This window comes from Emiliania huxleyi (genome assembly GCF_000372725.1).
Source record: "Emiliania huxleyi CCMP1516 unplaced genomic scaffold EMIHUscaffold_4, whole genome shotgun sequence".
NCBI classification, from domain to species: Eukaryota; Haptophyta; order Isochrysidales; family Noelaerhabdaceae; genus Emiliania; species Emiliania huxleyi.
Window position 1 is genome coordinate 2,042,034 of NW_005198966.1, and position 20,089 is coordinate 2,062,122.

Sequence of the window (20,089 nt, forward strand, 5' to 3'; positions counted from 1 at the left end):
CGCATCGGTTGCCTCCATTACCGGCGGAGCTATTCTCGCGCCCACACCACACCTGGCTCCAACGTGGACACGCCCATACCTGGGGACACAACTAGGTCACGCATGGCATCAGAAGTTCTGTCTCTGGGCCCCGAAAGGCATCACACACACACACACACACACACACACACACACACACACACACACACACACACACACACACACACACACACACACACACACACACACACACACACACACACACACACACACACACACACACACACACACACCACACACACACACACACACACACACACACACACACACACATGCATGCACAGACACACAGCCCCTTCCCCTCCCCCCTCAAGACCTTCCCAAGGGCGAGGACACACGCAGGCCGCACCTCTAGGAGAAGGATAGATAGACAGACTCACGGGCCAAGAAAGAAAGAATTCCGTGCGAAAATGGCGCGTGCGGAGCTTTTAGCACACGAGAAACCCTCCCCTCGGCGGCGGCGGCATCGCTTTGGAATTTCCTATTGATGTCGAAACACCGCTACTGAGAGAGCCTGAGGGAAGCCTGAAAAAGTAAAAAGAGCACCTTGGTGCAGCGTGAATTGAGTCTTCCGTCATCGCATTCGCCCTGGGACCCAGCGCTGACTTCTGACTGTCGTTGCGGTCTATCCCTTTCTCGACTGTCTGAGCTTGTGCGTCTTGGGTCGTGCTTGTGTTTTTGTGTCAACCTCTCACAGACCAGCGCACAGCGCCATTCGAGGTATTTTCTTCTCAATAACAAGGCTGTGAATTGAGTCATGTCCGACGCTCCGCGCTGGACGACGCCGGAGAACGTGGCCCTGATCGCCGCTCTGCGCGAGAATTTGAGAGCAGAGCACCGCATCGACACGAGCTCTGACCCTCGGCTGTGGCTCACGGGCGACGTGAGGCTGCTGCGCTTTCTCGAGGGGCACGGCTGCGACCCGGCTGCCGCCGGCGCCGCCTTTGCTGCGATGATGGCAGAGAGAAAGTCGGCACACTGCGACGCGGACGAGATCGCAGGTCGGCTCGTTGCGGCCGCCGCGCGCTTTCCGGGCGAGGAGATGTCCTTCAACAAGTGCCGAATGTTGCTCGCACTGCTGCCGTCCCGACACACTTCTCTCAGGCGCGCGTAAGTGTGGTAGGTACCTGGAGGTTGCAGTCGACTCAGACGTCGCGCTCGTGCGCCGCGTCCGCGCGGCGCTGCCGGCGGTGGAGCAGTTTGCCGACACGCGGGACAAGCTCGACCTGAGCGACGTCCTCTTCTTTGGCAAGGCGGACGTGGCAATGCTGCTCGCGCCAGAGCTGGGCGAGGCGGGGCTCGCGCAGTACTACACCCTCGTGCTGGAGCACAGGTCGATGCTGCTCGACAGCCGCTCGCGGCGCAGCGGCCAGATGGCCAAGCTGCTGATGATCCGCGACTTTGAGGGCCTCTCGCTCGGCATGCTGCAGCCGAGGGCGATGCGCGTGGTGAGCGCGCGCCTCGGCTGGATCCAGCGCTGCTTCCCCGAGTTTGCGCGCGCCATCCTGCTCGTCAACACGCCGTGGGCCTTCGCCGCGGCGTGGAGGATGGTCTCGGGCCTGCTCAACGCGAGGACCAAGGAGCGCGTGCAGGCCTTCTCCGCCAAGGAGCTGCCGGAGGCCAGGGCGCGGCTGCTCGAGTTTGTGGACGCGAGCGTGCTGCCCAAGCGGTGGGGCGGCGAAGCCGACGACGCCTGCTGCCTCCCGCCCATACCCTAGCGCGCCGGGTTCTGTGCGCGCGCTGGGTGGGGGAGGCGCGGGGCGGGTGCGGCAACGCGCTAGCGTGACAGGGTGATTCTCAAGAGTCTTTTTCTGAGCGGGGGAAGAGTGACCGCTCGAGGCTTGGGGGCGGGGTTTGTCACTGTGTGTCTAATCTGCGTCTGGCTGGCGCGGCGCGGAGAGGAAGACCAAAACGTAAATAAATGCGCGCAGCACACGTCGACCCGACTCATCACTGAGCCCTGGTCTGACAGCCTGATTGCATAGCAAACCCCCCGGACAGCGCCTGACAGTGCCCGACAGCCTGACAGCGCTGACAGCACTTTCTCCGACAGTCTGACAGCACGTCTCTGACAGCCTGACAGCAGAGCCTGACATCAGAGGCGTCCCGTCGCAGTCAGGCCCTAACGTGACAGCCTGACAGCTGCCCGACAGCCCGACAGCACACAGCGGCCTGACAGCAGCGCTGACAGCCCGACAGCCCGACCAGCCCGACAGCAGCACAGACCGTCTCAGGCCGTGCAGCCTCTTTCTTGTGTCCCATGAGGGTATAGCAAAACTATTACATGCAAAGACATGTGTATGTGGTCCGCGCCTTCGATTCTGTGGAGTCCGCGCCAACCTCTGTGCACAGACCGGCTTCTTCAAGCAGCCGTGCTTGCACTTTCCTCTGGCTGACACATATGTCCAGGGTGGCGCGCTCCGCGTTGCTGGAGGAGCCGGGAGAGAAGGAGGATGATCCAAACGGCACACCCGATGCTGAGCCGGCCGAGCTGACCGCCATGGGCGCACAGGATGCTGCAGATGCCGAGGCCGTGCTGAACCAGCTGATGCGGACGGGGGCCAACGTGGCGCCTCCAACCGGCGGCGAGGAGGGCAGCAGCGCAGAGTTTTTTGAGGAGATCCGTAAGCTGCTGGCAGATTTCAACGTCTCCATCCAGGAGGAGTCAAAGGATCGCAAGCTCCGCTTCCACGTCAAGCGGCTCATCAAGTCCCATCAGCAGCGAGGCGAGGATGTGGATGAGGAGCTCGACTTCTACATGGATGATGATGACGGTGACCACGCCCTTGCCGCCTGTCACACACACACATAAGACGTGCATTCTCATCTCTCCCTCTTCTCTTTCTCTCCGCAGTTGCGGTGCTCTTCACCATGGAGGACAGCTCCAAGGTCTTTGCCATTGGCAACATCGAGCAGGTGGCCGTCGCCGACGGCACGGTAGACGCGCGCCGCGCCACTGGCAGCTCGAGCGCAGAGTACCTGCGCCAGCTCTCGATGAGTCAGCGCAGCAACGGGGTCTTCATCAACGACCCCAAGGGCCTCTTTATCCTCCGGTGGTACCGTGAGGTGAAGGGTGACGGGACCCCCCCAGACGGCCCGCGGCCGCGCTACCAGAACAGAGCGTGCAAGTACTACAAGCTGACGAGCGACAACGATGGGGAGGCCTTCCGCTTGGACCAGCAACTACCAGATCATCAGCAAGGTGTACCTGAAGAAGCACTCCCCCCTGCCTCTCTGCTATTCTCTCAGTGCGGCAGACAAGAAGATGGTGACGTCCACCATGAACGATGAAGAAGTGGTGGGACCGGAGGCAGAGTAGAGACAAGAGTATGTGCAGCAGAGTCCTGCTGGTCTCCTCTTGATAATGTCATAAGTGTTGACAGCAGCAGCAGCCTGACAGCTCTGACAGCTCCGACAGCGTCTGACAGCAACACCCGACAGCTCCGACAGCACCCGACAGCTACAGATCCCCTCTGATGTAAGACACGCACCCGACAGCACCCGACAGCACTGACAGCACCCGACAGCTGGTCTGACAGAGGCACCTGACAGTGCCTGACAGCTGCCCGACAGCCCGACAGATCACCTGACAGCACCTGACAGCCTGACAGCCAGGGCTCAGACTCATCAGACATCACACATGGCATCTCAAACGAGCACGTCCGGCCTCCCCTCCGCGCGCGGAGAACTTACATGTATTGTGTGCAATTATGGCGGTGGCACACGACATGCACATGTGCATGCACATGCACATGTGCATGTGCATGTGCATGTGAGATGTGTGGGGTCTGGGGCGGGTGTGTGTGGCAGGGCCAAAGGGCAAAGCGCTGTGCCACAGGCAACGTCGGCAGTGCCGGTGGATTAAGATTGAGGCGCTGGTACGGGGTTCAGCTCGCTGAGGGCTTGCTCTGCGACTGCAAGGATAGCGACTTGGCCTGCTTTGTGTATGTCGCCCCCGCAGGCGTGAACGAGTCCGTCCAATTTTAGCGCTTGCTGGTACCACTCCTCGACTTCCAGCAGAAGACCCTTCGCGGTGTAATCACTCGAGCACTGCTGGACTGCATACTGGTACAGCGCCATGTTGCGCGCCTCATCGTCATATCTGTCGCAAATGCGCGGATCCGTATACCAGTTTGGGAGATTGAGTCGATGGTGCAGTATAGGGAAAGAAAAAGTGCCATCCTCAACCTCGACCAAGTTCCAAGGTGTAGCGGAGGGCAAGGCGATGCCGCCGCCGCCATCGCCGCCATCACCGCCCGTGCCACCGCCACCGCCACTAACGCTAGCACCGCCAGCACTGCCAGCACTGCCGCCAGCACTGCCACCGCCGCTAGGCGCAACAACGTTGGTATGCAAATCCAACGGCACAAACGTTTTGTACTTAACGGACAGCTTCAGCGTGCCGTCTTCGGGCTGTCCGAAGTCGGTAGCCTTGGGAATCTCCCAGGAAAGCGGCGGCGAACCAGAGAGCAAAAGGACCAGCGCATCGCCGTGGCTGACGTCCTTGTGCTTTCGCTTTGCGGCACGGCTCAGATCGCTGCTGTCGTTGATGAGGCAGTACTGAAACCTCTTCTCATAGGAGGCCGGTGCATCGCGAAAGCCGGCGGCGGAGCCACCCTTGGGCCGCAGCTTTAGAAGCTCATCACTCGGGACGCGGCGGATGCTGTGGAGACGCACTGCAAATCCATCTTTGCATTGCGCGCAAACGCGCTCCCACGGCTGTTTGCTCGCGGATGTGGTCGGGCCCGGGCCATGCCCGCCCGATAGGCACGTTGCGCCTAGCCGCTGCGCAAGGCAGACGGTGTGCGCTGCCATCTGCGCTCCGCGCTACGTACACATCCGCAAATGGATCCGCAAATTCATTTTCTTTCTGAAATTCTTCAGTTGTTTTACTTCCAACACGGAGAGAGAGAGAAAGAGAGAGAGAGATAGTACGTACACCGGAGCGCAGTGCACACATGTGGAATGGCAAATATGGACGTGCAAAAACTTCGGGGGGGATGTGCGCAGAAAAACCAACCGAGACACATAAAAAGCCAAATTGAGAATGAATGTGGGTCGGCGGCTTGGGTGAGTTCTGTGCATGTCTCACAGTGGGCAATCCTCCTGGTTGTCCTTAAACGCGTAGCGCGTCATGCGGTCGTCGAAGCCGTCCCCCTGCAGCAGCTCGACTTGCACGTACGGCTGTTTGTCGGGTTTGATTTGCAAGAGCGCGATGCGCCCCGCGTACGACCGCGAGCTCAACCAGTCACCACCCTCGCGTGGCTTCGCCTCCTCCAGCGAGCGGTTGTAGCCCTTTTTGAATGCCGCCATGATCGAACGTGTGTGCAGGTGCACCTGCGAGTAGTGCTTCATCTTCACAATGGGGTGCGCATGCAGCCGGCGCTTTATCTCGCCCACCTCGGTCTTGGCGTGGAACGCGACGTCAGTGATGACGTCCTCCGCGCGGTCCGATCCGAAAGTCTCCGCGTCCTTGGGCCCAAACGTGAGGCAGCTGCCATCTCGCAAGCCCTCCTTGACGCAGCCGAAGCCGCTCTCAAAGGCCGCGTCCGCCTCCGCCCGCAGCTCCGGTTCGATAGTCTTGTTTGTGCCGATGGTCAGCCTGAAGTTGCTTTGCTGCTCCCGCCGTGGCAGCTCTTCGGGCAGAGACTTCGGGTCCACATACTTGCGGCCATTGATGTAGACCGAGGGCGCCCGCCGGATCTTGAAGTCGGGGTACATCCACGCCCCCTCCTCTTTGTTGCTTCGGCTCTTGGATGAGCGCGGGGCGGAGGTGGAGGGCGTCCCCGACGACGGAGGCGCCGGCAGCGAGGGCCGCGACGGCGACGCGAACGGTGCGTGGCGTGATTGCGCATCGTGGCGATACTGCGCAAACACGTCGGCCTCGTCGGCCTCGCCAGCCGCGTCGACCCCCGCGCCCTCGTCGGCCTCGCCAAACTCGGCAGGTACGTCTGCCGTACGGTTCATATGTCCTCCAGAAGCGTCAGCCGCGACACCCTCGTCCACGCGCGGTCCCGCACGCACCTCCAGCACCTCTCCGCCCTGCAGATGGACTTGGTCCCCAGCCAGCAACTCGAAAGTCATCCCTCGATGCACCTGCTGCCAGGTCTCGCTGCCCGCTCGCCGCACGCTCGTGGGGTCCTCGCCCTGCGACTCAACAGCCACATGTCCCGCGCGGCCAGTAAAAACAGCCACGTCATCATATACCCACAGGCTCGGCGGCTCCATCGTTCTGCCGATTGGGAAGGGCTGTTCAAAGGGAAGCGCGTGAACGCAGCCCTCCTTTGGAGGCGCGTGCACCAGCTGCCAGTCACGCTCGGCTAGGGCTGTGCCCGTGCGCGCCTTTTGCGACGTCTCCTCCGGTTCGTCCACCTCGGTCTCGATGCCGCTGTTGAACCCGGACGCGTGCAGCGCGGCCGCCTTTGCCTTGGCGGCGCAGTCGTGGCTGTGGCTGCGGTCGTCGCCGTTGCAGCCGCGGCAGCAGGTTCTGTGGCCGCCGAACGCAGGTCGGCCGCAGCCGTTGCAGCACGACCGGAGAGGAGAGGCCATGCGGGTGGTGACTGGACTTGCGGCCGCAAGTGTAAGACGGGCGGATCGCGCGGAACTTCCGTGTTTCCAGTTGAGGTGCTGGTCTGGCGAGGTACTTCCAGTCTCGCCAAGGCTCGCCCCAGCATCCAGGGTTGACTCCACCAGATAAAAACGCAGAATTGGACTACGCCTGTACGCCGGGTGCGGGTGGCATCTTGGATTGAAATCTGGCCCCTTTCTTCCTTCCTGCCGAAGGGGGTGCTAGTGTGCGCCAGACTCAGCCAAAGTCGCACGCGATTTCTTGTCCAGCTTCGGTGTGCTGCGGCGCTGGCCTCGCATCGTTGCCGAGAACTCCATGCGGACACACCTCCGCTCGCTGTCCAGCCGCGCCCGCGCGCCTGCTGGCGCGCTCAGGAAGCTCAACGCCTCCGGCAGCATCTCCGAGCTGCTGGCCGTGCACCGAGCTGGCGGCTCGGACTTTGACTCGGTCGCCGTCGGTGCCATGTGGACGCGGCTGCGCCGGCTCGCACGGCGAGAGCCAGCGTGGGTGCGCTCGCCGCGAGCGGCGGCGGCGCTGCGGCCCGTGTGCGATCAGACGAGGGTGATGCTGAGCGGACTGTGCGCGCGCACAGTGGCCAACATGCTGCATGCGCTGGCGACGATGCGGCTGGTGCGGGGCGGGCCGTGGGAGCCGCTTTGGCGCGATGCGGCGGCCGACGTGCCCGGCCGCCTGGCAGAGTTCAACGAGCAAGAGCTCGCCAACCTCACCTGGGCCTTCGCGCAGTCGGGTGCCGCTCCGCCGCCGCTCATGCGCACCCTGTCGGCAGAGGTTCGCGTGCGCTGCGGCGGGTTCAAGCCACAAGAGCTCGCCGCAGCGGCGAGCGGCTTCGCTCGCGCCCAGGCCCTCTCGCCCGCTCTGGCCGCGGCCCTCGCCGACGCCACTTTGGCGAAGCTCCCGTCCTTTGGGCCGACGGAGCTCGCAAACACCGCGTGGGCGCGCAGGGATCCCCGTACACGCCGTCCGCACGCGAGGGGGTCACGCCCTCCGCCGCTGGGATAGGCGCACGCGCGCGCCGGGCAGGCAACAAAGGGGTCGGCGCCGCTGATGGCGGCCATCGCCGCCGCCGCCGCGCCCATGGCGTCCGACTTCAAGCCGCCCGAGCTGGCGATGCTGGCCTGGGCGTACGGCTCCGCAGGCGGGCCTCGGCCGCCTGGCCTCTTCGAGGCCGTCGCGGCGGCGGCCGGCGCCAAGGTGGATCAGCTGCGGCCCCAGGAGCTGGGCAACATCGCTTGGGCCTTTGCGCGCGTCCGCATCGCCGACGACGCCCTCTTCGACGCCTTTGGCGGCGCGTGCGAGCGGCGGGCGGCGGCGCTCGAGCCGCAGCACGTCGCGATGCTCAGCTGGAGCTGCGCCACGCTGGGCTACGGGTCGGCGGCTGGGGCGGGAGGCGGCGACGCGGCCGGCCCGTCGCGCCTGCTGCAGGTGCTCGCGGCGCGCACCCTCGCGCTCGGGCCCGAGGCGTTCACGCCGCAAGGTTTGGCGAACGTCGGGTGGGCGTTTGGGCGGCTCGAGCGGCCGGCCGGCGCGGCGGGCGGGTCGCACTGGGCGCCGCTCTTCGCCGCGATCGACGCCGAGGTGAGCCGGCGGCTGGGGGAGGGGGGGCGGTCGCCCTTCTCGGCGCAGGAGCTGTCCAACCTCGTGTGGGCCTTTGGGCACGTGCAGGGCGGCTCGGCCGCCTTTTGGGCCGGCGCGGCCGGCGCGGCGCGGCATCACATCGGCGCGGCGCCCGCCGGGGCGATGCGGGCGCGGGAGGTTTGCGGGCTCGTCTGGGGGTTCGCCCGCTCGCCGCATCTCGACCCCGAGCTCCTCGACGACCTTGCCGCCGACGTGAGCGTCCGGATCGACGCGCTGGTCGAGGCGGCCTCCTGCCGAGCTCCCCACGGGTGGAAGAGCTCGAGCTTGGGCGAGAGCGAGGGAGAGAGACCTGGGTGGAACCACTTCCAGAACGCCGTCGCCGCGCGCGCGCGAGGTGGCGACTTCCACCCGCGCGAGGTGTCGTCGCTCGCAAACTCGTTCGAGGTGGCGGCCGCCTCGTGCAGCGACGCGGCGCCGCCCGCGCTGGCGGCGGTCGGCGCGCGCTGCGCCGCCATCGTCGGGCGAGGCGCACAGTCGGCGGCGCTGCTCCGCCTGTGCTACCCTGCCGAGGGGAGGCCGCCCGACTCGCCCGGCCACCTCGTCGCCGGGGCAGCGCACGCGCGGGCGGCCGCGCAGGCGGGCGGCTCCGAGGAGAGCCAGTCTTTGCCCGACCTCTGCTTCGCGATCGAGGTGCTCCCGCAGAGGCTGCGCCCCGCCCCCGCTGGGCGCTCCATTGCCCCCTCACCCTCGGGGCTGCTGCCTAGGCGCTCGCGCGGGCGGGTGCCTTCTCGTCGGCAGAAGCTGAGGCGGCACAGCCGCCTTCGTTGGCGATGGGCGCCGCTGGCGCTGCTGTTGCGGGGGACGCAACCTCGGCGCCGCCGCCGCCGCTCGCGCCCGAGGCCACGGCGGACGCGGCCGTCCCTCTTGGCAACTTGGATGCGCTCGCTGACATCGAGCCGCGAGCGAGCGGTGGAGGCGGTGCGGACGGCGGCAGGTCGGCTTGGGAGTATTTGGTGCGCCAGCTGGGGATGAGAGCTTTGCGCAGAGGCGACGGCGCCGGCGGAGAGAATGCTCCGCGCGCCGCGCGCGGGGCAGAGGCGGTGCAGCGGGTGCTGCACACGTGGTCGCCGCTCAGTTGGTTGCGTCGCAGGGAGGAGAGGCAGACGCAGAGAGGAAAAGGCGAGGAGTAGCGTACGTCACAGCTGCGGAGAAGCTGCATTATCTGTCGTCCTCAAAGCAGATATGTGAGACGGTCTCCCCACGGCTCCCGGACTCGACTGGCGTCAGGAAAGTGCCCCCCCCCAGTCGCCAGTGGGAAGTGAGATAGTGTGAGATGGTCTCGACTCGAAACTCGAACCCCGCCTGCGCACACACGATACTGCGCGCCCGTTCTCGAGCGCCCGTTGTGCGCACATCGCACACTCTGCCCCGGTGACGTGGTACCATGCGCGCGAGCGGGGCTGCGTGTACTTGAGAGTCGGCACGACCGGCCCCCCGCTGATGTAAACTCGTGCGCCAGCTCGACTCCAACTACGGGATGCCGGACTCGAGCCGGTCATCGTCGGCACGCCGCTCCTCGTCAAGCCGCTTCTGCCTATTGGCCGAGAGAGGAGGGGCGCCGTGAGGCGGGGCGCGCTGGCCGCGCCGCGTCCACAGCCCCGCGGCTCGGCCACCACATCGGCCGGTCGTCTACCCCTTGGCCGCCCGCTTCGTCTTCGACGGCGATCGGAGTCGCGAGCAGCTTCGTTATCTCTTCCTGCGCGCAGGGGAGGCCGCCTCAGAGGCGTGGCCGGCACAGCGCCGAAGGGTGGTGCGCTCTCCTGCACGGCGCCATTCTCGGTCTTGGCGTAGACCGAGAGCGCCCCATTCTCCTCGCGCGACACGCGCAGCGTCTCGCCGACGAAGGCGGCGCTCCAGCGGCACGGCGGTGGCTGCGCCTCGAAGCGAGCCGCGCCGTCGTACTCGACGCGGGTGTGGTCCTCGACCACGCCGAGCGCGCCGCTGCTCGCCAGGGTGCCGAGGTAGTAGTCGCCCTTGGCGGCGGCGAGGAGCGCCTTCCCCGCCTCGCCGTCCGCCACCACCTCCACCGTCTGCAGGGACGGCGTCTCGCTCCCCTCCGGCGGCGAGAGGAAGGTCTGGTAGCTGCCCAGCACCGTCCTGGCGGGCGGCTTGCCGCAGCCCGTGCCGCCGGACGCCGCCCGGCTCGAGGAGGTGGTGAAGAGCAGCTTCCTGCAAATGAAAGAGGGGAGGGAGGGCGGTCAGCCTCCTCCTCTCGCCTTCTCGAGATAGCAGCCGAGGCAGCGGAGGCGAGCGCTCCAGAAGCCGAGCAGCGGCGCGCGAAGCTCCTCCTCGGCCGACGGCGCGCGGAAGCCGCCCTCGAGCTGCTCGAGCGTCTGCGTGAGCGCGGAGGCCAGCTCCGGCTCGACGTACCTGCACGGCCCGCGGTGCAAGGACTCGGGACAGCGCGGCCGAGGCTGGCTGCGCCGCTGGCTGCGCCGCGGCGTCGGGCCGGGCGGGGGGGCGGGGGCGCACTCGACGAGGAAAGGCACGGAGCCGCCCCGCTCCACCACCTCCTCGACGAGAGAGAGGACGCCCTCCGCCGTTGCCGGCACCTCTCGCGCCGCGCGCGGCGCCGCGGCGGGCGGCGGCGGCGAGGCGGGCGGCGGCGGCGAGGCGGGCGGCGGCGGCGAGGCGCGAAGGAGCGCGTTGCAGAACTCGCGCCACGAGACGCGGCCGTCCTCGTCGGTGTCGACGATGGCGAGCAGCGCGGCCGCCTCGTCCTGCGGCGCCGGCTCCGGGAGCGACTGCAGCAGCGCCTCCACCTCTGGCAGCTCGATGAAGCCCGAGCCGTCCTACCGCCCGCAGGCCGCGCAGAGTCGTCATCTTTGGCTCGGCGCGCAGGAGGAGAGGGGAGGGGCGGGTGGGGAGGAGGAGAATGTGTGTGTGTCGGGGAGGGGGTGCGCGCGGGGGGGGGGGGGGGGGGGGCTCCTTGTCGAACTGCTCAAACGCGGCGCGGTACCTTGCGCCGGCAGCCTCGGCCTCCGCGTCAGGCGCTGCCACAACGGCCTCCTCCTGCGGCGCGTCTGCCGCCGCCGCCGCCTCCTCTGCTGCGCGCTCCTCGGGTGTCTTTGCCGCCTCGATGGCGGCCAGCCGCGCCTTCTCCGCCTCCTCCGCAGCCAGCCGCTTCGCCTCCTCCTCGGCGGCCGCCTTCTCGGCCGCCGCGCGCATCTTGTCCAACAGCGCTTGCTGCTTGGCCGCCTTCTCGGCCGCCGCCTTCTCGGCCGCCTGCTTCTCCGCCTCGCGTCTCGCCTTTGCCGCCTCGATTGAAGCCTTGCGCTCCGCCACCTCCTTGGCCGCCTTCTCCGCCGCCTCCTTCTCCGCCGCGAGCCGCACCTTCTCCGCCTAAGGGCCACACCATTCGCAGGGTCGCGGCTCGGGCGGTCTGCTTGGGCGGAGCGAGCGCCTGAGAACCTCGATGGCGGCGAGACGCTCGGCCTCGCGCTCTTCCTCGGCCTGCTTGATCATCGCCTCGCGCCGCGCCGCGCGTTCCGCGGCCTCTTCCGCAGCCGCCTTTTCGGCCGCGACCTTTCCTGCAGATGAAGCAGTGGGGGATATGGTGTGAGGGCCTGGCATGGACACACGCGCATGCGCGCGCGCGCACACACACACACCTGGCTGGAAGGTCCTGCGTAGCCAGCCACGGACAACCGACCGCTTGTACCCAGTCTCGCCAGGCTTTAGCTCGGGAGGTGGAGGCGACGGCGGAGCCCGCATCACCACAGCGCAGGAGGCACACGAGGCGTGGCGGTAGGGCTGGCTGCAGAATGGGCGCGCAGGTACAACGTTAAGGCTGCGGGTCTCGAACAGCGAGACGAAGAGAAGCGCGAGGCCCAGCTTCGACATTCAACTTGGTGGCCACGACGAGCGCGGGTGGCGGAGCGCTGGGCCACAAAAAAGAATTTTACAACAAAACTCCCTCGCACGACACTGGGCACAGGACTGGGCACGGGACTGGCTCGCACTGGCACTAACACAGGTACACCACGGGAACAAAAAAGAATTTAAGGCCTAAAGTCTCTCCCACAGCAGATCCCATCCCTCCCTTGGGTTGTGTGTTTTCTTTCTTTCTGTTCAGCAGACAGGCTCGACACAGGTGCGAACTGGCGCGTGCTAGTACTATCACCGGCACACCAGGCGAGATGCAGGATTTCATGAATTGCGCAGAGGGAGGGAGTCTCGCACAGCCCTGCCCCTCAGACCGCCCGAAAGGCGTGTCCGCCTGCCGCCGCCGCCGCCTCCAGCGCCGCCGTCTTCTCGTCGAATTCGCGCTGCAGCTCTGGCGACATGAGCTCGCGCCAGCCGCCCGTCTTGCCCTCTCGGAAGTGGTCCTTCTTGATGGAGCCGCCCTTCTTCAGCGTCTCCGCGTCGCGCGCCGCCGCCTCCGCCTTCATCACCTCGAAGCTGCTCCTCGCGGCGACCGCCTCGAGCTCCGCGTCGCTCCGCTCGAGCCCGAGGTGCGCGGCCACGCGGCCGACCGCGGCCTTCAGGTCTCGCTTGAGGTCCTCAAAGTGCACCACGAGCACCGTCGACGGGTGCGCGGCCGCAGCCTCCCACCAGCCGCGATGCCACGGCCAGATGCTCGACGACTCCACCTTGCCCCTCAGAAAGAGCGCGACAAAGTCGTCCCAGCCGCCGGAGAAGCCAAAGCCGGGGATGTTCTTCGTGTGGTGCAGCATCGACACCGCCGCGTCCTTGGGGTTGCGGCAGACGACGACCACCTTGCTGCCCGCCGCCGCTGCCGCCGCCGGCCCGCCCCGCCACGGCGCAGCCTCTGCGGTGGCGTGGGTCTTCCACGCGCGCCGCCCGCTGTCGCCCTCGGGCGCGGAGAGCGCACAGAGCGCCGCGCAGTCGCGCGGAGGCGTGCTCGACAGGCTTTTCATCGCCGCAGAGCCCTTGGCGGCGCGGCTCACAGACATCTCGAGCCAAGGCGCGTCCGCCATCGGGTTCACGTCGGCGGAGCCGCCTCGCAGGAGGAGCATGACGATCTGCTGCATCCAGGTCGTCCCGCACTTTGGATAAGTGGCGATGAAGACGTCGTGCGGCTTTGGCGCCAGCTTCTCCCGCAGCTCGTACACGGCCGGCAGCACAAAGTCGAACGGGTGGACGAGGCCGGCGCACGCAAGCGGGTGATCGCCGTCCGCCTCCTCAACGTACTTGTAGCCGCAGGCAGGGTCGGCCAGCTTCACGCCAGCAGCCTCCTCCTCGGGCGTCAGGACATGAGAGGACATCTCTAAGCCAGAAAGATGTTGCGAATGCAGTGGCGTACCTGGTACGGCTCGACCGGGCACCAAGAATTCTTGAAATACAACCAGAAGAAAACCTTCACCTGAAGAAAACCTTCACCCACGTCCCACACGTCACGGCGCGCAGGAGAGCTTGCGGCGGTGCTGTAGCGTGTACTCGCCGAGGGCATCGCGCCGAAAACCCCGCGCCCCCCAGCAGAGGCTGCAGCCTCTGCACAAGCAACACACTGACTGTATGTAAAAGGGTGAGTACTTGCTCTTTCTTGGGGTTGAGAGAGCTTGCTCCCTTCGCAGAGAGCAAAAGTGCAAGAAAAACTTTTGTTTTGCCTCGCTCTAACATAAGAGCTACATACATCCACTTTAGTGTTTAGATTAGATAGAAAGGCGAAGAACAGAGAGAGAGATTTTTGAACAAGGGTCAAGGCGAAAACCCAACAAGAAATCACGACTCTCCACTAGAAGCTCCGAATAGAGGGGGCGTCATGCAGCTAGGGGAAAGCCGGAGCGCAGGAACCAACCCTCGGAGAGTATTCTTTAGCTCCGAGTAGAGGGGGCGCGGTCTGCTGCTAGGGGGACCCAATGGAAACCCGCGGAGCGCGGAGCTAACCCTCGCGCCTCGGAGACCCGTGTTATGGCCCTGAGACGCTGAAATTTGAGGAACGCAGCATTAGGCTCGATTTCATAGGCCTTGAATTCAACCAGCAAGGCCAAGGGCCAAAAGTGAAATCCAGTGAGCTGACCGACATCGAGCTGAAAAAGATGTGGCGCCTTCCAGTGTCAAGAAGCCAGCTCCACCAGCAGGTTGCTGCATCGTGATGTGAGCGCGCTCGCCGCGCGAACGTCTTGTTCGAGCACGAGGAAGACGAGGTACGTACTCGGCGCGTTGATGGCATGCGACGCCTGTTGGCGGGTGGCGAGCATTCACACATGGAGCTTGTGTACCCAGCAGTCGCGACGAAGCTGCGTATGGATGATGTCTCCCGCCACCGCAGCAATGTACTTCGTATGTAGAACTGTACTGCTGGGGGGCCGTTACTCGGGTCCTTAGTTGTGCGCGGTGCGCGAGTTCTAACGAGTTTGTTTGAAGATGCTCAAGCGTAGGGAGGGCCCTTAGGGGCCTAGAGAACACAAGGTACACAACCCCCTCTCCCCTTTCTCCCAGTAAGCTAAAAGCCAGAAGATCGGCCCGCGAGGTGGGGTGCTAGTATGAGACCGATCCCCGTCGCAGTTCTCTTGCTCCAAGCGCTTGCGCTTCGGCGGTTAGTGGTGCACTAACCTCCGAGAAACCCTTCGGGTCGCTCCTCATCGCAAACCCTGTCAGCAGAGTCCTCCTACGGGAATGTACGTAAGAGCCACATACGAAAAAATGATGCCGTCAATCGCACGTCCCTGTCCAGCTGCGCTCCTCTGCTTCAGCGCTGAGAGACACACAAACTCACAAGACACTCAGCCAGTTGGGCTGCCAGCCTGCCACACATCCCGAGTATAGCGTACGGCACTACGCCACTCTGCACTCAGGGCCACGCCCCCCCTGTCCCCCCCCCAGCACCCACGGTGCCAAGGGCACAAACAACAGCAGAACAACACAGCAGGCGACAGGGGACGCCACGTGTGTGAGGCTAGAGCAGACTGCTCCGCCTCTAGCAATCTCGCCGGCCGCAAGGCACGGACGAGACCGTGTGTGGGTTCGTGTGAGGTGTCTATGGACGCTCTGCTCACAGGCTAGGGGCCTACCGCTAGCCCTCACTATACACTGAGCGAGCGAAAAGGGAGAGGGAGGCGCGCTTTCTGGAGAGGGAGGCGCGCTTTCTAGGCCCTTGGGGGCCCTACCACTCTACCACTCAGCGCAGTCGGAGAACGGGAGAAGCCGGTGAACGCGAATCTTCGGAGAGGATGGGGCAGTCATCACTGCCGCGCTCACTGGGTTCGAGAGATTGTGCGAGAGATTGGTGGGTTGAGAGAGCTTGCGTCGGAGTCGTTCCTCCGCTCCCGCACCTGTCGAGTGCAAGCTGCAGTTCCTTGGAGTCGAGGTACTTGGCCCCACTCAAGGTTGTAAGAGCGGCCATAACAGGTGTTATGGCTGTTTGGCTGGCTGCTCATAACACCTCATAACACCTCATAACACCTCATAACACCTCATAACACCTCATAGCACTCATAACACCTCCCACTGGTTGTCATGACAGCCAGCATAACAACCTCATAACAGCTGTTATGGTGTCGGCCGGAAAAATTCTTCTTTTGGAGCCTGTGTGTGTGCCAGTCCGCGCCAGTCCGCGCCCTTGTCGTGCCAGTGTGCTGTGAGAGAGGCTTGTATCTTAAGAATTCTTTTGGAGCCCCGCCCGGCGCGTAGCTACTACCAGTCAACCGGATGAAGATGTTCAAGAGCCAGAAGCCCTCGTCATTTGACCTGCGCGTCTCCGACTTCAAGAAGACTCAGCAAGAGGATTCCCGGCTTCAACTGTCCTGTCTGTGTCGTACGACTCACTGTTGCTCTGAGATCCGAGAGGCGTGGGCCATCGACGCGTCAAACGGCCTGCAAATCTACGCGTTTCCCGAGGGATCGAAGGACGAGTCCGCGACGTTTGTCAACACGCTGAAGTGTGATGGTGTTTCAGAGCGTCATGTCCGTTTGGTGATCCGAGGTTTGATGATTGAATTTAACTTGAGGGGGAAAGAGAACATATTTGGCGATCGATGCCGAACCTCTGCCGCGCGCGAGGCGAAAATTCCAGCGGCGAGCTGTTCGGCGTGGCCTCTCGGGGCCATAACACCGTGGACCGGGGACGGCTCTCTCATAGCAGCCCATAACATGGGCCCCATAACAGCCATAACAGCCATAACATGTTATGGGCTGCTATGCCCAGGGAGCCATAACACCATAACACAATAACTGTGTGAGTGGGGCCAAAGGTACCAGACGCCATCAACCTGCCCTGCGCCCTGAGCAAAGTCGAGGGCCTTTTCCCTCTCGGCCCGAGCCTGCGCGGCAGCGGCCTGGCGCGTTGCATTCTTCTTTGCGTTTGACGGCTTTTCTTCTTACCGCCTCCATGGCCGCCCGCTCCATATTGCCGCTCAAAAATTAAATATTCTTAGCTTTGCCCTTGCCTCCGACGCTAGAGACAGTCACCACGGATACATACGTCCGTGGGAGTGCCCCCCTCCCCCACCTGCCCTGCTTACACAGGATAGCATGCCCCGAGAACGGCGGCATTTGGCGGGGGGAACCAGGGAAGGAGGTTCGGTTTTTGCTTTTTCTTTGTGCTCTCGGGGGAATGTTCTCTCGGCGCCCATGGCCTTCTGAGGTTTCGTACTAATGACGTCCTTCTTGGCACTTCGGGCGTCGGTGTGTGCGTATCTGTGGTGTCTAATTCCCCCGGTATGCTATATAGGTTTCGAACGGCCACCTCCCTTTCACTCGCAGCGATTCCTTGGACCTTGCTGGATACCTTTCCGCAAGCGGAAGGTCGCCAGTTCGAAACCTGCTTTGACCCTTATATTTTTTCTTACCTGAGCGGGCTCAATTTTGCTCTAGGTGCCTCCTACGATTCGATCCCGCCTTCTCAGGCAGTCGCCTGGTGCGTTGTTCGTTTTCGTCACGGGAGGTAGCCCGACCTTCATATTGCCGCTCAAGTGCCCTGCCTGCACGCGCGGGGCAAGCAAGGGGCGCGCCACCAATTTGGCTAGGAGGGGCGGCTAACTTGCTCGTCCGGAAACCTGCCTCCGAAGAGGCATCTGCGATTAAGTCAGCATGCACGCTCAGGGTTGATGTCGTTCGTCGAGCGAGTGCACTCGTTCGTGTGTCACTGATTGCTCATGCATGGCCGGCGGGGCCGAGAAGTTGTGAATTTGGAAATCGGGCCAGCGAGCGCTTCCCTTGGGAGGAGAGGCGCTCTTAGTCTTACGCTTGAAGTAGGCAAAGTAGACTGTACCGTGTTTGTTATGACCCCCCCCCAATGAACACACCAGTGAGGGTGGGCGAGACGATCGAGGGGCCGAACCACTCGGAACCGACCCTATCCACTGAAAAAATGATGTCGATCGCACGTCCCCTTTGTGCGGGTGCGGGCACCTTCGCTTGGAACGTCCAGCCGCGCGCAAGGCCGTTCTTCTTTCTTCTGCGCTCCGCTGCCGTCCTCCGCTTCAGCGCTCTGCGCTCCGCCGCTGCCCAGCGCCTGATGAGGGCGCTCTGCCGGCCCATCCCACCGCTGGCTGCACCTCGGGCACGTCCGCCGCGACGGCTTGCGCACGAGCTCCTCCCTCGCATCCTCCAGGGCTCTGTGCTCCCGCCGCGTGTCCAGGATCTCATCACGACGCACGCAGAGTCGCTGCTACCGCCGCCAGCCGCGCTGCGCGTCAAGCTTCCTGAGCTCGGCGCGCGGCTGGACCGGGTCTTCTGCAATCGCGAGTTGAGGATGAACGACGTCAAGGTGATTGGCTTCGACTATGATTACACCCTCGTCTCATACAAGTGGGCCCTCCAGGATCTCGTGTACGAGAGGGCGAAGAACTACCTGCTACAGCGTCTGCGCTACCCGCCGTCGCTCGGCGAGTGCTCCTTCGACCGAAGCTTCCCAATCCGCGGCCTTGTCTTTGTAGACAGCGCCATTGAAGCTGTCCTGAAGCACACAGGTCATGAAGCGAAAAGGTCGTAAGCTGCCTTGTAGGACCGCCGCCACGGCGTCCTCATGAAGCTGTCCTACTCGCTCGCCATCCACGCAGACACGGTCCATCTCGGCCGCCGTCGACTCCAGCACGACGAAGTGATCGAGCTATACGGCGACGGGCACACCGAGCGCCCCGTGGCGGCTTGAGGAGTGCTCTGTGTTTGCATCCTCTTCTGTTTGCACCTAGGTTGCACGTGCCGATGGGCGAAATCTCAGAGCACATGATCATCCTCAACGACCTCTTCTCCCTCTCCGAGGCGCCGTGAGCTCTGATCCGCCGAAAGGGCCACCCCACCCGCCACCGGCCCACATCGCTCCTCGCGACAGGCGTGCCTGCTCGCCGACGTCGTCCAACTGGCGATCGACGCGGACATTCCTTTTGACCCGGCAGCGCTCGCCGCAGATGTGTCCTCGGCCATCAGCTGGGTCCACCTCTCCGGAGCGCTGCACGACACCGTCGCTGCAGACCCCAACCAGTACCTCGAGCCGAGCCCGAGGCTGGGCGAGATGCTCGAGCAGGCACGCCTCTCCGGCAAGAAGCTCTTCTTGATGACCAACTCCTCCTTCGCCTTTGCGGACGCGGGGATGCGCTTCTTGCTGGGGGACCAGTGGCAGAGCCTCTTCGACGTTGTCGTCACGCTCGCCCAGAAGCCCGCCTTCTATCGACGAGACTCCGCCTTCCGAGTGATGTCGCAGCACGGCTTCGTGAAGTGGAGTCAGGCGGAGCACGCCGACGTCGCCAAGGGTCGCGTGCTCGTCGGTGGTTCCCTGCGGGAGCTTGCTCGCCTGACAGGATGGACAGGCAGACAGGTTTTGTACGTCGGGGACCATCTGATGGCGGATCTGGCGGAGCCGCGGCGGCAGGCCGGCTGGGCGACGGCGGCCATCGTGCGAGAACTGGAGGAGGAGCTTTTGATACAGACGACGGAGCAGTACAAGGACTACCACACGCGGGCGCTCGCGGTCAGCTCGATGCTCCGCCGGCTGCAGAGCCTGGACCTGCCCGAGGAGGAGCGGGACGCCGCTCTCGACGCGCTCGAGGCTCTCTCTGTTTTGCTAGGTGGCGGCTTGGGGAGCCTCTTGCAACCTCGTCTGTTTGCACTTAGGCGGAGCGCCACAGAATACGCTGCTGCGCGCCCGGGCTGTATAATTCAAGCTTTGGCTCGGTCTTCCGACACAATGCCGACTCCACTGCTTACGCCTTCGCCCTGAAACAGCACGTCGACCTCTACACCTCGCGGTTGGAAAACCTGCTGGCGTACTCGCCTCACCACCGCTTTTACGCGACGCGATGCAAAATCCTGCCGCACGACCCTGACTGACTCCGAGAGGCGAGAGCTGTGTCAGACGAGGTGTTGACGCGGTTTCTCGGATTCTCTTCTCTTTGAGCTATTCCAGCTAATTCGTACAAAAACAACCCCGGGGCCATTTCGCATTTGTGATCGCACATGGGCTAGTGCCATTTCACTCCGCTGACACGCTAATCTTGAAAACGTCTCCAACGGAGCTCCGTGTTGCTTCCAGCGCCCTCCCCCGCGCTCCCTGCGGCCATGGCCGATGCTCCTAGAAAGAGAGGTCATCTGGCTACCGCGAGAGCGACCCAACTCGTCGACATCGTCCGATGATGGTGCCGCAAAGTCAGCCTTCGGAGGCTATCGTGGGGTCGAGCCGGCAGTAGCCGTGACATGTGGTTCCACCACCCCTCGTAGGCTTTGCCTCTGACCGCCACCGTTCCCAGGCTGCCTAATTGGATGGAAAGGAAGGCTCGGCGAGCGTATAGAAGCGTGCTCGACCTCGTCGTGGCAACCTGTACGGCAGCGCTGGTAGGCGCGATGAGCGTCGTGCCACCTGACCCGAGACGGGTCGCAGGCGTCGTACCGAGCGCGTAGAGACCGTGTCCTGATGTGATCTGCACG

General features: G+C 64.1%; 4 protein-coding genes across 4 annotated transcripts; 3 read left to right on the forward strand and 1 right to left on the reverse strand.

The window, feature by feature from the left end:
• Positions 1-796: 796 nt before the first annotated feature.
• Positions 797-1,757, forward strand: EMIHUDRAFT_96164 (hypothetical protein; the record flags this gene model as incomplete). The annotated part of the gene is made up of 2 exons (XM_005770822.1): positions 797-1,095; positions 1,163-1,757. The coding sequence occupies 2 exons, from the start codon at positions 797-799 to the stop codon at positions 1,755-1,757; spliced, it is 894 nt and encodes a 297-aa protein (XP_005770879.1).
• Positions 1,758-6,889: 5,132 nt separating this feature from the next.
• Positions 6,890-8,050, forward strand: EMIHUDRAFT_448065 (hypothetical protein; the record flags this gene model as incomplete). Its single annotated transcript, XM_005770823.1, has 2 exons — positions 6,890-7,561; positions 7,628-8,050. Coding segments are annotated over exons 1-2 (1,062 nt in total), but the record flags the coding sequence as incomplete, so codon positions are not given.
• Positions 8,051-12,456: 4,406 nt separating this feature from the next.
• EMIHUDRAFT_96168 (hypothetical protein) lies at positions 12,457-13,491 on the reverse strand (the record flags this gene model as incomplete). The annotated part of the gene is made up of 1 exon (XM_005770824.1): positions 12,457-13,491. One exon carries the CDS (start codon positions 13,489-13,491, stop codon positions 12,457-12,459), a length of 1,035 nt encoding a protein of 344 aa, XP_005770881.1.
• Positions 13,492-17,897: 4,406 nt separating this feature from the next.
• Positions 17,898-19,483, forward strand: EMIHUDRAFT_52051 (putative 5'-nucleotidase; the record flags this gene model as incomplete). The annotated part of the gene is made up of 4 exons (XM_005770825.1): positions 17,898-18,101; positions 18,174-18,308; positions 18,501-19,223; positions 19,280-19,483. Coding segments are annotated over 4 exons (1,266 nt in total), but the record flags the coding sequence as incomplete, so codon positions are not given.
• Between the last annotated feature and the right edge of the window lie 606 nt (positions 19,484-20,089).